Source organism: Rana temporaria, chromosome 3, assembly GCF_905171775.1.
Source record: "Rana temporaria chromosome 3, aRanTem1.1, whole genome shotgun sequence".
NCBI lineage: Eukaryota > Metazoa > Chordata > Amphibia > Anura > Ranidae > Rana > Rana temporaria.
Genome location: NC_053491.1, coordinates 354,456,855 through 354,469,949, shown reverse-complemented (window position 1 = coordinate 354,469,949; position 13,095 = coordinate 354,456,855). Strand labels below are relative to the sequence as shown.

General features: G+C 44.6%; 1 protein-coding gene across 1 annotated transcript in view; it reads left to right on the top strand.

Annotated features, from left to right (window-relative positions):
* The window catches only part of PWP1 (PWP1 homolog, endonuclein), an 89,354-nt gene that overhangs the window by 52,952 nt on the left and 23,307 nt on the right, over nt 1-13,095 (top strand). Inside the window, exon 11 of the mRNA XM_040345195.1 lies at nt 4,391-4,502. Within this exon, the coding sequence (XP_040201129.1) occupies nt 4,391-4,502 (112 nt within the window). The remainder of the gene's footprint in view (nt 1-4,390; nt 4,503-13,095) is intronic.

Genomic DNA, 13,095 nt, shown 5'->3' with positions numbered 1-13,095 from the left:
GCTTAGAGAAATGTAGGCTTGATTCACACGTTATACATGCATTACCATTCATCTGTAGTAGCGTATTGCTGGAAAACACATTGACAATGCAGCAAGCGAGAATTTGTTTAATGCAACTAACTGATATGTATAAGCACAAAAATCTTTCTATATGCAGTACATGCAAGTTTTAATGTAAATGTTCAGGGTAGGAGTGTGCTATGAAAGCAATTGGTTGGGAAAATCCACCCTAGCCAATGTTCTCCAGAAATTAAAAACCACGTCAATATGGCGACCCGTCAAAGTGTAACGGAAGTGACGTTTCGTCGCCGCCATCTTGCTACACCCCGCGCTCCTCCATAATAAGGATACACTGATGAGGGGTAAGCGGACATCTTGGTTTCACCCACCGAAATTTTGCATTCTAAACGTTTTTTTAACAGTAAACTGAGTTTATATAGTGAAACACAGTACTTAGAACTCCGTCTTACTGTTTAGACGTTGAATTTTAAAAGCTGCGGCAAGCGTGCTGTTCTTACAGGTTTGTCAATCTGACAGAAGTTCGCTGCTTTTAAAATTCAACATCTAAACAGTAAGACAAACTTATAAGTACTGTATTTGACTACACAGTGGAACCTCGGATTACGAGCATAATCCGTTCCAGGAGAATGCTCGTAATCCAAAGTACTCGCATATCAAAGCGAGTTTCCCCATTGAAGTCAATGGCAACAAAAATAATTTGTTCTGCATTGACTTCAGTGGCATGCAATACCGCATGTGGCCAGAGGTGGGGGGGGCACTTGAGAGCCTCCGAAATGGCCGAAAAGACCCAAGGACAGCTTGGCAAACCTTGGAAAGGCTCAGGAACTGAGTATTGTCGTGTCTTTCCTGAGCATTCCCAAACGGCGCTGTTCGGCTCCGGTGCCCCCCACCTCAGGCCAAACGCGGTACTGCACACCGCTTTGGCCTGAATCCTGCTCGTTTTGCAAGACAACACTCGCAAACTGAGGTTAGGATTTTTTTAAATGCAGTGCTCATATTTCGAAACGCTCATTAGCCGCGTTACTCGCAATTTGAGGTTCCACTGTATAAACTCAGTTTACTGTTTAAAAAAATGTGTATAATGCAAAACTCTGGTGGGTTTAACAAGATGCCCACTTACCCCCTTCTTAGTGTATCCTTACTATGGACAAGTGTTAGGTGTAGCAATATGGTGGTGACAAAACGTCACTTCCGTCGGGTCGGGTCACTTCTGACGGGTCGCCAAATCTGATGAATCGCAGGCACGCTTGTGTTTCTAGGACCAAGCTTGGCCAAGGGGGTTGATGGAGAAACCTTTTTGAAGCTGAACTCTAGGCATACAAAACACAATGAAGGCAGCTCTTTAGTCCTCAATACATTGTTAAATGTACTATATGTTTTAAATGTAAGTAGTGTAGGCGCCTGAATCTGACCTGATAACTGCCTCTTGCAGTCCCTATGCAGTAGGACTGGAGTATGAGAAGAAGCAGCACAAATTGCCAAATTCTTCATATGCTGACAAGAAGCATGCTGCTAGGAGGAGAAAGCAGAGTGACCGAAAAATTTGGTCTATACTGTGATGGTTCGCCTTTCATTGTCCAGCAGTGATCAGCTCAGGTGGGTTCGGACACAACTCTGAACCGGCCTGAGCTATTCCACCTGGTAGCTGTCAAATGAGAAAGTGGGTAACCGCTCAAAGAGAACCAGGTAATCTGATTCCTGTGGTCCGAGCCAAGTGTGCAGGCAGTGCAATCAAAATGCAGGTTAGGATGAAGGAAAAAAGCTGGGACAGCCGCACTTCAAAAAAACTCCTCCTTTAATTAAAAATCACAAAATACATGCCACAGCAAAAAACAGCACAACAAAAGAAAAGCTGACGTTTCGCACTATGCCTTAGTGCTTCTTCATAGCTAGTGTGTAAACAGTAAAATGAGTGAATATATACCTTACAACCCAATGAGTGGGAGGGGGCTCTGGAAACAATTAAGTTGAACAGGGTCCCCTGTGAAGTTTGGGTGTGTCTCGACAGACAATCAGAGAGTGTCTCATGTGGACTATGCCTCATGCAAATTCATAGTGAATAGTGAACATTGGATAAAATGATGTGTTGACCCAATAGAGAAGTGGGGTGCAGAAAAATGTGAAAGAGAGTGTAGGAGTATGTGTAAGTGTGAAGAAATATATTTGAGTGTAAGAGAAGTGAATTAAAGTGGACAGGAAATGGAATGATATGTGTAAAACATGTATAACTTGTATAAGTAACAAATAAAATGAAATGAAGAAAACAAAAAATATGATATGAATTGAAGTGCAATAAAGTAATGTGAAATTAATTAAAAAAGAAGAAAGAAAAACAAATAAAAAGTGAAATGGGGAAAAAAGGGAAAAAATAGGGGTGAATATGACGGTGAACCATATGAAGGACGATGCATAGACCATAAAATAATATGGTGTAATGTAGTGAACAAAAAATGCCTAAAGATTGAGCATAGTGTAAAGGTGCACCTTAATTCTAATGGTCTTATTTGTTTTATAGTATATTAACTTGTGTTTTTTATTATTTTTATGATTATTATTATATTTTTGTTTTTTGTATTTTTGTTGCCTGTATGTGTTTGTGTACTTACTCATTATTGAAATAATAACTGAGACACCGGGGCATCTATCTGGACTGGTTAAACATTCATTGTGAGCTGAACCATTAATACAAAGACAAAAACAAAAGCAAAAAGTTGTGAACATGTGTGGCCGTTTATAGAAGAGTTCTAAAATATCCTAAAAATCAGTAAATGAGTAAACATGCAGAGTAGTATGGAATGATAGTAAAAAAGAGGCACTTGAAATGTCGGGAAGTGTCAATGTGGCTATATGAGGCTAATGAAAAAGCTGACAGCCTATCATAGGCGGTGGAGGCTTTTCCCACGTGCAGCAGCAAGTATACACACACCTTGCATATGTATGGCTGCTGGGCATGGAATCCTCCACTGTTTATTATTGGTTTTTGGCATTGACACCTTCCTGATGGGATAGTTCAGCCAGTTTTGGAGGCATGTGCAAAAATTCCTGAGCTCATCCCTACTGTCCAGTTGGAGTCTTGAGCGGGTCCAGGATGACCTGGGCTCAGGGGAAGGGGGTTGTATGATTCTGGCCATCAGACTGAAGACATCTAGTAGTGAAAAAATCTCTGGATTTTAAGTGACTATTGCAGCAAAAACTGGTCTTGTTTTATATTTAAAAGGGATATTACTTTCTTTCTGTTTTTTTGATTGAAGTTCTGCTTTAAACACTAAAAACATTCCCTAATCTGAGTGTAAGCAGTGAGATGCAGGGAACATTCTTCATGTCTGTAGACAAATTAATATTAAACTGAACATTTGGCGTGGACATTCAAGTATTTACATATACTCAACAATATATCCGGCATGCCATACATTATACTTTTTTTTTTTTTTTTTAGTTCAGGTTGAATGAAAATAAAAATGTTCTGATTCCCCATCCACACATTTGAGGTGGATGGGGGAGGGGGGGAATCGGTCCCGCTGAGCTATCGGCACTGATCGTTCAGGAAAGACCTGACTGGATGATTGTACAGAAGTTGATTAACTTCTGTACGACCTGGGTGCCCATACATGGATGGAAATTCGTCCTGTCCCTGCTGAACCAGCTGAATTCTGATCTGTGTATGGCTGGCTCTAGGCCACCATTGCTGATCACCCTCTGCATTATACCTGCAGTCTATTGTAGCACAGATCAGATCTGCAGAACCTTCCGATCAGGCCCACCTGTCATGCTAGGTGATAAGTAGCACTATCCAATGCTCTTTTATATACCGTTGTGTATATATTACAGTCAGTCTGTGTAGCTGAAGCACTTTCATTTTAAGGCCTCGTGCGCATTTCAAAAACGCAGATTCTATAGGCGTTTGTCATTTTGTTTCAGCCTGTAACCGCACCTCTGTTAGCTTATGTGTCCATCAAGCTTAGGTGTTTACAGGCGTATTAAAAGAGGAACGTTTAGAGGTGGGGGGGGGGGAACGATCGCTTGCATGCTCAGGAGAGGAGCTTTTGGAAAGAAAAAATGCTAAATGAGCCAAAACGCTAGGCACGTTTAGCGCTTGAGCGTTAATTCCAGTGGCCCAAATAAATTATTATGCAGGCCAATGGAATGAACGAACACCCAAACTCTTGATGTGCCTACAGACGCGTGCAAAAAGCAGCTTTATGTTTTTTAAGCTGCTTTTTTTTTTTCATTCCAGAAGCAAAGGGGAGACATTTTTTTTCCTGTTCATGAGCTCTAAAAGACAACCACCAGCAAGTGTTGGTATACAGGTACCTTTCTGAAGGGGTAAATAATATTTATTTAGTGTTATTTTCTCTTATTTACTCCTCAGATCAGTAATTTTGTACGACTGCAGAAGTCCCCAGGAAAACCATCGAACGTGGCGATTCAGCGGAGAGGTCGAGAGAGTGGCGTGGAATCATTTTTCTCCCAGAAACTTTTTAGTAAGCATATTTCTTTCATGTTCTTTAGTGCAATCATGTACACCGGATTTGCACAGGTTTAACACACTGGAACTTCCTATATCATGTTATTATCCAGATCTGTTAATAAAATGCGGAAACTTTGAAACAGTTAGGCCTTGTACACACGAGGAGACATGTCCGATGAAAACGGTCTGCTGGGAGCTTTTGGTCTGATGTGTGTACACATCATCAGACCAAAAATCCCCGCGGACAGAGAACGCTGTGGCGTAGAAGACACCAACGTTCTCTAACACGGAAGTTCAATGCTTCCACGCATGCGTTGAATCAGTTCGACGCATGCGCGTGATTTCGGGCCGCTGGTTATACGTCATAACCAGCAGACATGTCCGATGAGTCGTACTAACCATCGGACATGTCCGGCGGACAGATTTCCAGCGGATACGTTTCTAAGCATGCTAAGAAACTTTTGTCCGCTGGAAACCTGTCCGCTAGGCGGTACACACGGTCGGACATGTTCGGTCGTGTGTACGGGGCCTGAAAGCCAAAGTTTTAATCTTCTTTTACTTTGTCTCTCCTGGTTGCTCCTTTCTCACCCTCAGCATGCAAAAGACATTTGGAATAAAACCTTTTTGTTTTCATTACATAGCTTTTTTTTTTTTTAGACCCAGCAATACCATCACTGGGTGTCTGTGCTTATCTTTGCAGAACAAGGCAGATTATGGCTGGTGATGGATGTCCGTTCTGTACATAGCTTTCTGCAAACATCACATTACCCTGCCCAAGCACTTCCTCTTAAAGGCCCTCTCACTGCTGATGTAAGCAATGGACTGACTCTCTTGCCTTCAGTATGTCAATGCCTTGATGGATGGGCATCGGTCTGGAGGAGTGGGCTTTCCTAGGCTGGCTGTATTTGTCATAAGTAACTCCAACATGCGATGCTGTGCCCACATGATCTGAAGACTGGAAATCCAATAAATGAATGAAAGGGGTCAGGCCAGGGACAGTCAGACAGTGGGGAAAAAGCTACTGTAGATGATGTTAGCTGTCCTCCGGCTAATAAATGAGACAGCGGCTTCACTTCCTGGTTCCCTACTGCGCATGTGCAATCCAAATGGCCTCTGCTGTCTAGTGGGAACTATATGTCTCCCAGAAGACAGCAGGGGGACGGAGGAGGCACCGGACGTGGTGTAGATAGCCCCAGATAATGCTATCTATGCCCGGAAGTGGGAGCAAATACCTGTATTAAACAGGTATCTGCTCCCCCCTGAAAGGTGCCAAATGTGACACTGGGGGGGGGGGGGGGCCTGTTCTGAAAAGCAGAAGTTACATTTTTGGGCGGAACTCTGCTTTAAACATACTTTTAAAAGAGAAGTGTGTGTCTGTGTTTTTTTTTTTTTTTTTTTTTTTTTTTTTAGAACCATACTTACCTAGGTGGATGCAGCATCTCTCCGAGGTCCCCCGGCACCTCTAACACTGAGAACCAAGCGATCGAACACCGCTGATTGCTCGGTTCTCACAGATCCATGAGCAGAGAGCTGCTAACTGTCAGTCACCTCTCTCTGCTCTTCCCCCTCCTCGCTCACTGGATCGCTGGACTGTAGAAAGGGTGGAAAGGGTATCTTAGGCTCTCATCGGCTCGCTGAGAGGCTGAGCTGGGTGTCGGTCCAGGGATCTGGGCGGATCATGACTCTATGGTCGTGATGACGTGGTGTCAGGACAGACTCTGTGACATCAGCAGAGAGCGGACTTCAGCCTGCGTTCTGCTGAAAAATGTTTTACAGGAGTGCAAAATTAACTGCACTCCTGTCATCCAAAGGATTACACTGACCAAGGTATGCGCAGAATACAATCTCTGAATGCACAACACTTTCAACCTTGAAGCTACAATTCGCACAGGATTACCAACATTGGACAATAGAAGATTAGAAAGATGTTGCCTGGTCTGATGAGTCTGGATTTCAGCTGCAACATTCAGATGGTAGGGTCAGAATTTGGCGTAACTACATGAAAGCATGGATCCACCCTGCCTTGTATCAACAATTCAGGCTGGTGGTGGTGGTGTAATGGTGTGAGGGATATTTTCTTGGCACACTTTGGACCTCTTGGTACCAATTGAGCATCGTTTAAACGCCACGACCTACCCGAGTATTGTTGCTGACCATGTCCATCCCTTTATGACTAGTGTGTACCCATCTTCTGATGGCTACTTCCAGCAGTATAACGCACCATGTCACACAGCTCAGATCATCTCAAACTAGTTTCTTGAACATGCTAATGAGTTCACTGTACTCCAATGGCCTCCAGTCACCAGATCTCAATCCAATATGATGTGCAGCCAAGAAATCTGCAGCAACTGCTTGATGCTATCATGTCAATATGGACCAAAATCTCTGAGGAATGTTTCCAACACTTTGTTGAGTCTACGCCATGAAATATTAAGGCAGTTCTGTAAGCAAAAGGGGGACCAACCTGGTACTAGCAAGGTGTACCTAATAATGTGGCCGGTGAGTGTAAATACGTACAGACAGAATTGTGTTCCCCAACACTGTGCCTGCTCTGTCACCGACTGCTCCTGGTCACGGTTTATACATTGGAAATTAATCGGGACCAGCTCCCAATCACTTTGACAGCCAATTGAAGTGATCTTATGACTGGGAAGCCTATGAAACTCCTGAGTGGGTTTAAAAACTGGGACCCAACATTCTGCCATTTTGAGCCTGTTGTCACAAGAAATTCCTGGGCAGAACGGTGTGAGAACCAATAAGATTCTCACCATTTTGTCTGCCCTGATAAGGTGAAGGACCTTTTTTTCTAAGCACTTTGTCAGGCGGTCCTCTGTGACCTGCTGATATTTCCTGTATAAAATAGAGCAGTAAGAGGTGAATGATGCCAATCTGCTGTGCTGAATTTACCTCAGAAATCACTGAGATCTAAAAACGGTGTCTCCCGCTCTTCTTTATTTGCTGCAAATGAAATCCCTCCCTCATAAATAAAGCAGACACTTTTAGTATCGGGCTGCCTGTAATGCTTTCCGTGAAAAATGGCTCGCCCACCACACCGGTGTTTGCTTTTAGAACTGAACAAAATGTCTCCGCAGTGTATTCCTAATCATATTTCTTTGTTACATCGCAATTGTCAGTATTTTCTCCTGATCTATCTCTCTGGATGAAGGTAAAATATGAACTCGAAGGACATGATGGAGAAGCATTATGTATGTTTTCACAGCTCTTCTTTTCAATTTAAACCGAGATTGCTCCATATTGAGATGTGCTTCAGAAGTTATGGCTCCTTGTGTCAGCCACTCGGCTTCTTTCATTGTCTGTGCACCAGGGGGGCCCTGTTCCTTCCCAGGCTGTGACTTGGCCTAGCCTGCTGTTTAGCAGCTATTACTCTCGTGTCAGAGAGAACATTGGACAGGTAGTGTTTTTTTTATTGGTCGCAGGATTTAACCACTTCAGTACCCAATTCATTATCAGCTCCGTTTACAGCACTGTGATATTTTGACTGACAATTCCTCATCATGATATGCAGAGAAAGGCGCTTCTAAGTGCAGTAGGTCAGCAATTGTATTAAAAGGCAACGGTTAAAAACACTTACAGGATTACAGAGTAAACCGGCTTATCAATGTATGGAGTCCTCCTGAGATGGTCTTCCCTGTCACTGTGCTGGCCAGCAGCTGCAGGAGTTGCTACTTTGGGTGATCCCGAATGTATATAGCACCTGGAGGACCCTTCTAGCAGAAGCGCTCCTACTTACCATTCTTCAATTCCTCATCATGCAACACTGTACCAAATACATTTTAGATCAAATCTTAGAGACAAACTTTCTTTTGTTGGTATTTATTAACCACTATGCTCTTTTTTCTTTTTAACCAGTTCCCACCCGCCTATAGCAGATTGATGACTGGAGGGGGTTTTATTGTTCTGTGTGGACGTCCTATGACGTCCCTCGGAGCGGCAGCACGTGCGTGCCCCCCGGGGGCATGCAGTGCAGCGATCCATGGTGTGGTGTATTATTCGGACACACCGTATTACTGATTATGGTAAAGAGCCTATGACGTAGGCTCTTTACCATGTAACCAGCTATGTCCAATCACAGTGTAAGTAGGAAGTGCCGTTTATTGCCATTCCTCTTCTCACACTGACAACGCATGTGGAGAGGAGAGCCGATAAGTTGCTTTTCTCAGTGGGGACATCTGCACTGATAATCAGTGCTGCCCCATCAGTGGTACCAAATCTGTGCCTTTCAGTTCCTATTGCTGCTGTATATTAGTGCCACCACCTAGTAGTGCCTTCTCATCAGTGTAGCCTCATCAGCGCACATCAGTGAAGGAAAACATTTCTTATTTACACAATTTTATAACAGAAACTAAGAATTTTTTTTAACATTTTTTTTTGCTTCCATGCTCTGGTGTTTGAGATGGGAAAGCAGAAAGACTGGCAGGAACACCAGGGATTTCACATAATAGAAAGCAATACAAAGAGAACTGGATACTTTCTCATACAAGTACATGGTACAGCAGGCACATATCAGGAAAATATGAAATGGGGTAAGATACATGATTTAATGTCTTTTTTAACTTGTCTCCAGCAGTATTTTAAGGCAGAAGTGCATTGCATGATTTTTCTGCTGGATTTCCTTTTTGCTCGCTTTATGAAACAAACTATAGATGTAAGTTGCAGTAGTATCATTATGATTAAATGGAATTATAATGTAGTTTTAATTTCCCCTCTTCTCTTTTTTAAGTTTAATTTTCCATATTATTTTGCTGCTATTCTAAACAGAGATTTCCAGTGTAGCCACTAGAGGGAGCTCTGTATTCCTTTTAGTTACTGTGACGCTGGTTGCACAACTGCTCCAACTCATAAAAAGCATGTATTTTATACTAGGATAGAGTGTTGCAGCACATTAACCAACCCTGCCATTGAAAATGCCCCAGTCCTAAAAAATTAACTATAAGCCGAAAAGGAAGAAAACCGCTCTTTATTATCCACATACCAAAAGGAACACTGGGTCACCTAACATTTAACCACTTCAATACCAGGCACTTACCCCCCTTCCTGCCCAAGACAATTTTCAGCTTTCAGCACTGTTGCTGTTTAAGTGACAATTGTGTGGTCATGCTACACTGTACCCAAACAGAATTTTTATACTTTGGTTCCCACAAATAGAGCTTTCTTTTGGTAGTATTTGATCACTTCTGCAGTTTATTTTTCACTAAACAAATTTAAAAAAGACAATTTTGAAAAAAAAAGTTTTCCTTTTGTTTCCATTATAACATTTTGTAAATAAGTATGTTTTCTCCTTCATTGATGGGCACTGATAAGGTGGCACTGACGAGCACTGATAAGGTGGTACCGATGAGGTGGCACTGACAATGGGCACTAGTAGGCGTCACTGATATGCAGCACTGATGGGCTCTGATAGGCGACACTGGGCACTAAAAGACTGCACTGATGGGTACTTATGAGTGGCATTGATATGTGACACTGATGGGCACCGATACGTGACACTGATGGGCACCGATACGTGACACTGATGGGCACCGATACGTGACACTGATGGGCACCGATACGTGACACTGATGGGCACCGATACGTGACACTGATGGGCACCGATACGTGACACTGATGGGCACCGATACGTGACACCGATGGGCACCGATACGTGACACCGATGGGCACCGATACGTGACACCGATGGGCACCGATACGTGACACCGATGGGCACCGATACGTGACACCGATGGGCACCGATACGTGACACCGATGGGCACCGATACGTGACACCGATGGGCACCGATACGTGACACCGATGGGCACCGATACGTGACACCGATGGGCACCGATACGTGACACCGATGGGCACCGATACGTGACACCGATGGGCACCGATACGTGACACCGATGGGCACCGATACGTGACACCGATGGGCACCGATACGTGACACCGATGGGCACCGATACGTGACACCGATGGGCACCGATACGTGACACCGATGGGCACCGATACGTGACACCGATGGGCACCGATACGTGACACCGATGGGCACCGATACGTGACACCGATGGGCACCGATGAGCGTCACCGATGGGCACCGATGAGCGTCACCGATGGGCACTGATGAGCGTCACTGATATATGGCATTGATAGGCATCCCTTGTGGCACTGGAAGGCTTTGTGGATGGGCACTGATTGGCAGCTGCCTAGGCACAGATTGGCATTTCACTGGTGGTCGCATACCTGGTGGTGCAGTGGGGTGGCCATCCCTGGTGGTCCTGGGCGGGCATCCGAGGGGGGGTCTGTCAGACATGAGTTAAGAAAAACCAATCAACGGCTCTTCCTGTTTATATCATGATCAGCCGTGATTGGACACGGCTGATCACATGGTGAAGAGCCTCCTTCAGGGATCGGTGTAGCGATGCGTGCCTCCACGAGCGCGCTGTGGCTGTTATCCTGGTGGACGTCATATGACGTCCAGTCAGGATAACGCCACCACTGTCCATACTTGGATCGAAGTTTGGTTGGTCCCTGCTGATCTGGACAAAATTTGATCAAAGTAAGGCTGGCTTTAGACATCACACAACACTGGCAGGGACCTGCTTTTTCTGTGCTGCAGTTAAGTAACACTTACAGGTCTTGTTCCTTTCCTCAGCCTTTGATTGGACAGTGAAGGGGAGAAGCAGAAGACTGAGCCCATCTCTGTCTCTCTGCTCTTTCCTACTATCAACATGTTCATTGTAAGCACATGAGCACTGCAGTACAACTGGTTGGCTCTTTGTACTGCTTCTTTCTCTCGCACTCCAGCCCTGCTGTACAGGGACTACACGAGGCTGATATAGGGTCGAATTCAGGTATTTATGCTACTTGCATTTAAATAAATATATTTACCAGTCTGTTAATAAGTACACTATATTGTCAAAAGTATTGGGACACCTGCCTTTAAATGAACTTTACTGGCATCTCAGTCTGTAAGGTTCAATATTGCGTTGGCCCACCCTTTGCAGCTATAACAGCTACAACTCTTATGGGAAGGCCGTCCACAAGGTTTCGGAGTGTGTCTATGGGATTGACTGACCATTCTTCCAGAAGAGGTCAGGCACTGATGTTGGACGAGAAGTCCTCCACTCTAAGGCCCCTTTCACATTTATACGACTTCAAAGTCGTGCGGCCACGATTTTGCCGCGATTTGGGATCAGTACAACTCCGACTTTGCCACAACTTTGGCATTAACCAATAAAAACATACATGGTGTGAGGCAATTCCTTTTCCTGCCACCGCAGTTGTCATTGCTGCTGCGGCAGTAGCAGTGCATGAGGAAGAAGAGGAGAAGCGGAGGCGGAGAAGACGTTGTTGATATTGGGTACATCCCATCATTGCCAATTGTGAAGATAGGGCTCAATTTTGGGTCCTCTATAATGAAGCATGAGAAGAATGTTCCTTACATTGGTGGTTAGTGGGAAGGATGTCCCTTACATTGGTGATCAGTGGGAAGAATGTCCCTTACATTGGTGGTCAGTGAGAAGAATGCTCCTAACATTGGTGGTCAGTGGGAAGAATGCTCCTTACATTGGTGGTCAGTGGGAAGAATGCTCCTTACATTGGTGGTCAGTGGGAAGAATGCTCCTTACATTGGTGGTCAGTGGGAAGGATGTCCCTTACATTGGTGGTCAGTGGGAAGAATGCTCCTTACATTGGTGGTCAGTGGAAAGTATGTCCCTTACATTGGTGGTCAGTGGGAAGAATGCTCCTTACATTGGTGGTCAGTGGGAAGAATGTTCCTTACATTGGTGGTCAGTGGGAAGAATGTCCCTTACATTGGTGATCAGTGGGAAGAATGTCCCTTACATTGGTGATCAGTGGGAAGAACGCTCCTTTTTTTTAATCCAACAAAAGTTTTATTTGTTTTGCAGAGGTACAAGGCATACAGAATCCCCTCGACACGTCGGGGACATAAACATAAAATAGAGAAAAAGATCAAGGCCATATAAACATGTACAGATATAGCAATCCCATTCTGGAGGTGAATCCCCTCCCCCGCCACCACTCCGGACATTGCTCTCATGGCATCCGCTCCCATCCAGATCTCACCCAACATTAATACCCAGCAACCTATCCATCACCAAGTCCACCGGGGCTAGGCCCGGTACATCCAACCACTTTGCCCATAACTTCTCAAACTTGTGGGCATTGCCCCTGTGTTGGTATACCAGTTTCTCCATCCTCATCGTTGTCCCAATGTTGGCGATCCACTCAGCACGGGTCGGGGGGGCCTCAGCTCTCCAATGAACCATGATGAGTTTCCTCGCCTGGAACAACACCCTGTGAATCACTTCCCTGTCCGCCTCTTCCCATTCGTACTCCTCCAGAGCCCCCAAGAGACATGCCCTCGGATCCTGCGGAAGAGTCACACCAAATGTTGAGTTAATGGTACTCACCACTCCTGCCCAATAGGTGTGGAGTTTGGGACATCTCCACAACATATGGATCAAATCGCCATGGTCTCTCTTACAGCGTGTACAAGTAGGGTCAAGTTGCGGGTTCATCTTACTAAGTCTGTGTGGGGTGTAATAGGTACGTAACAGGATGTACAACTGGGTAAGCTTTTGTG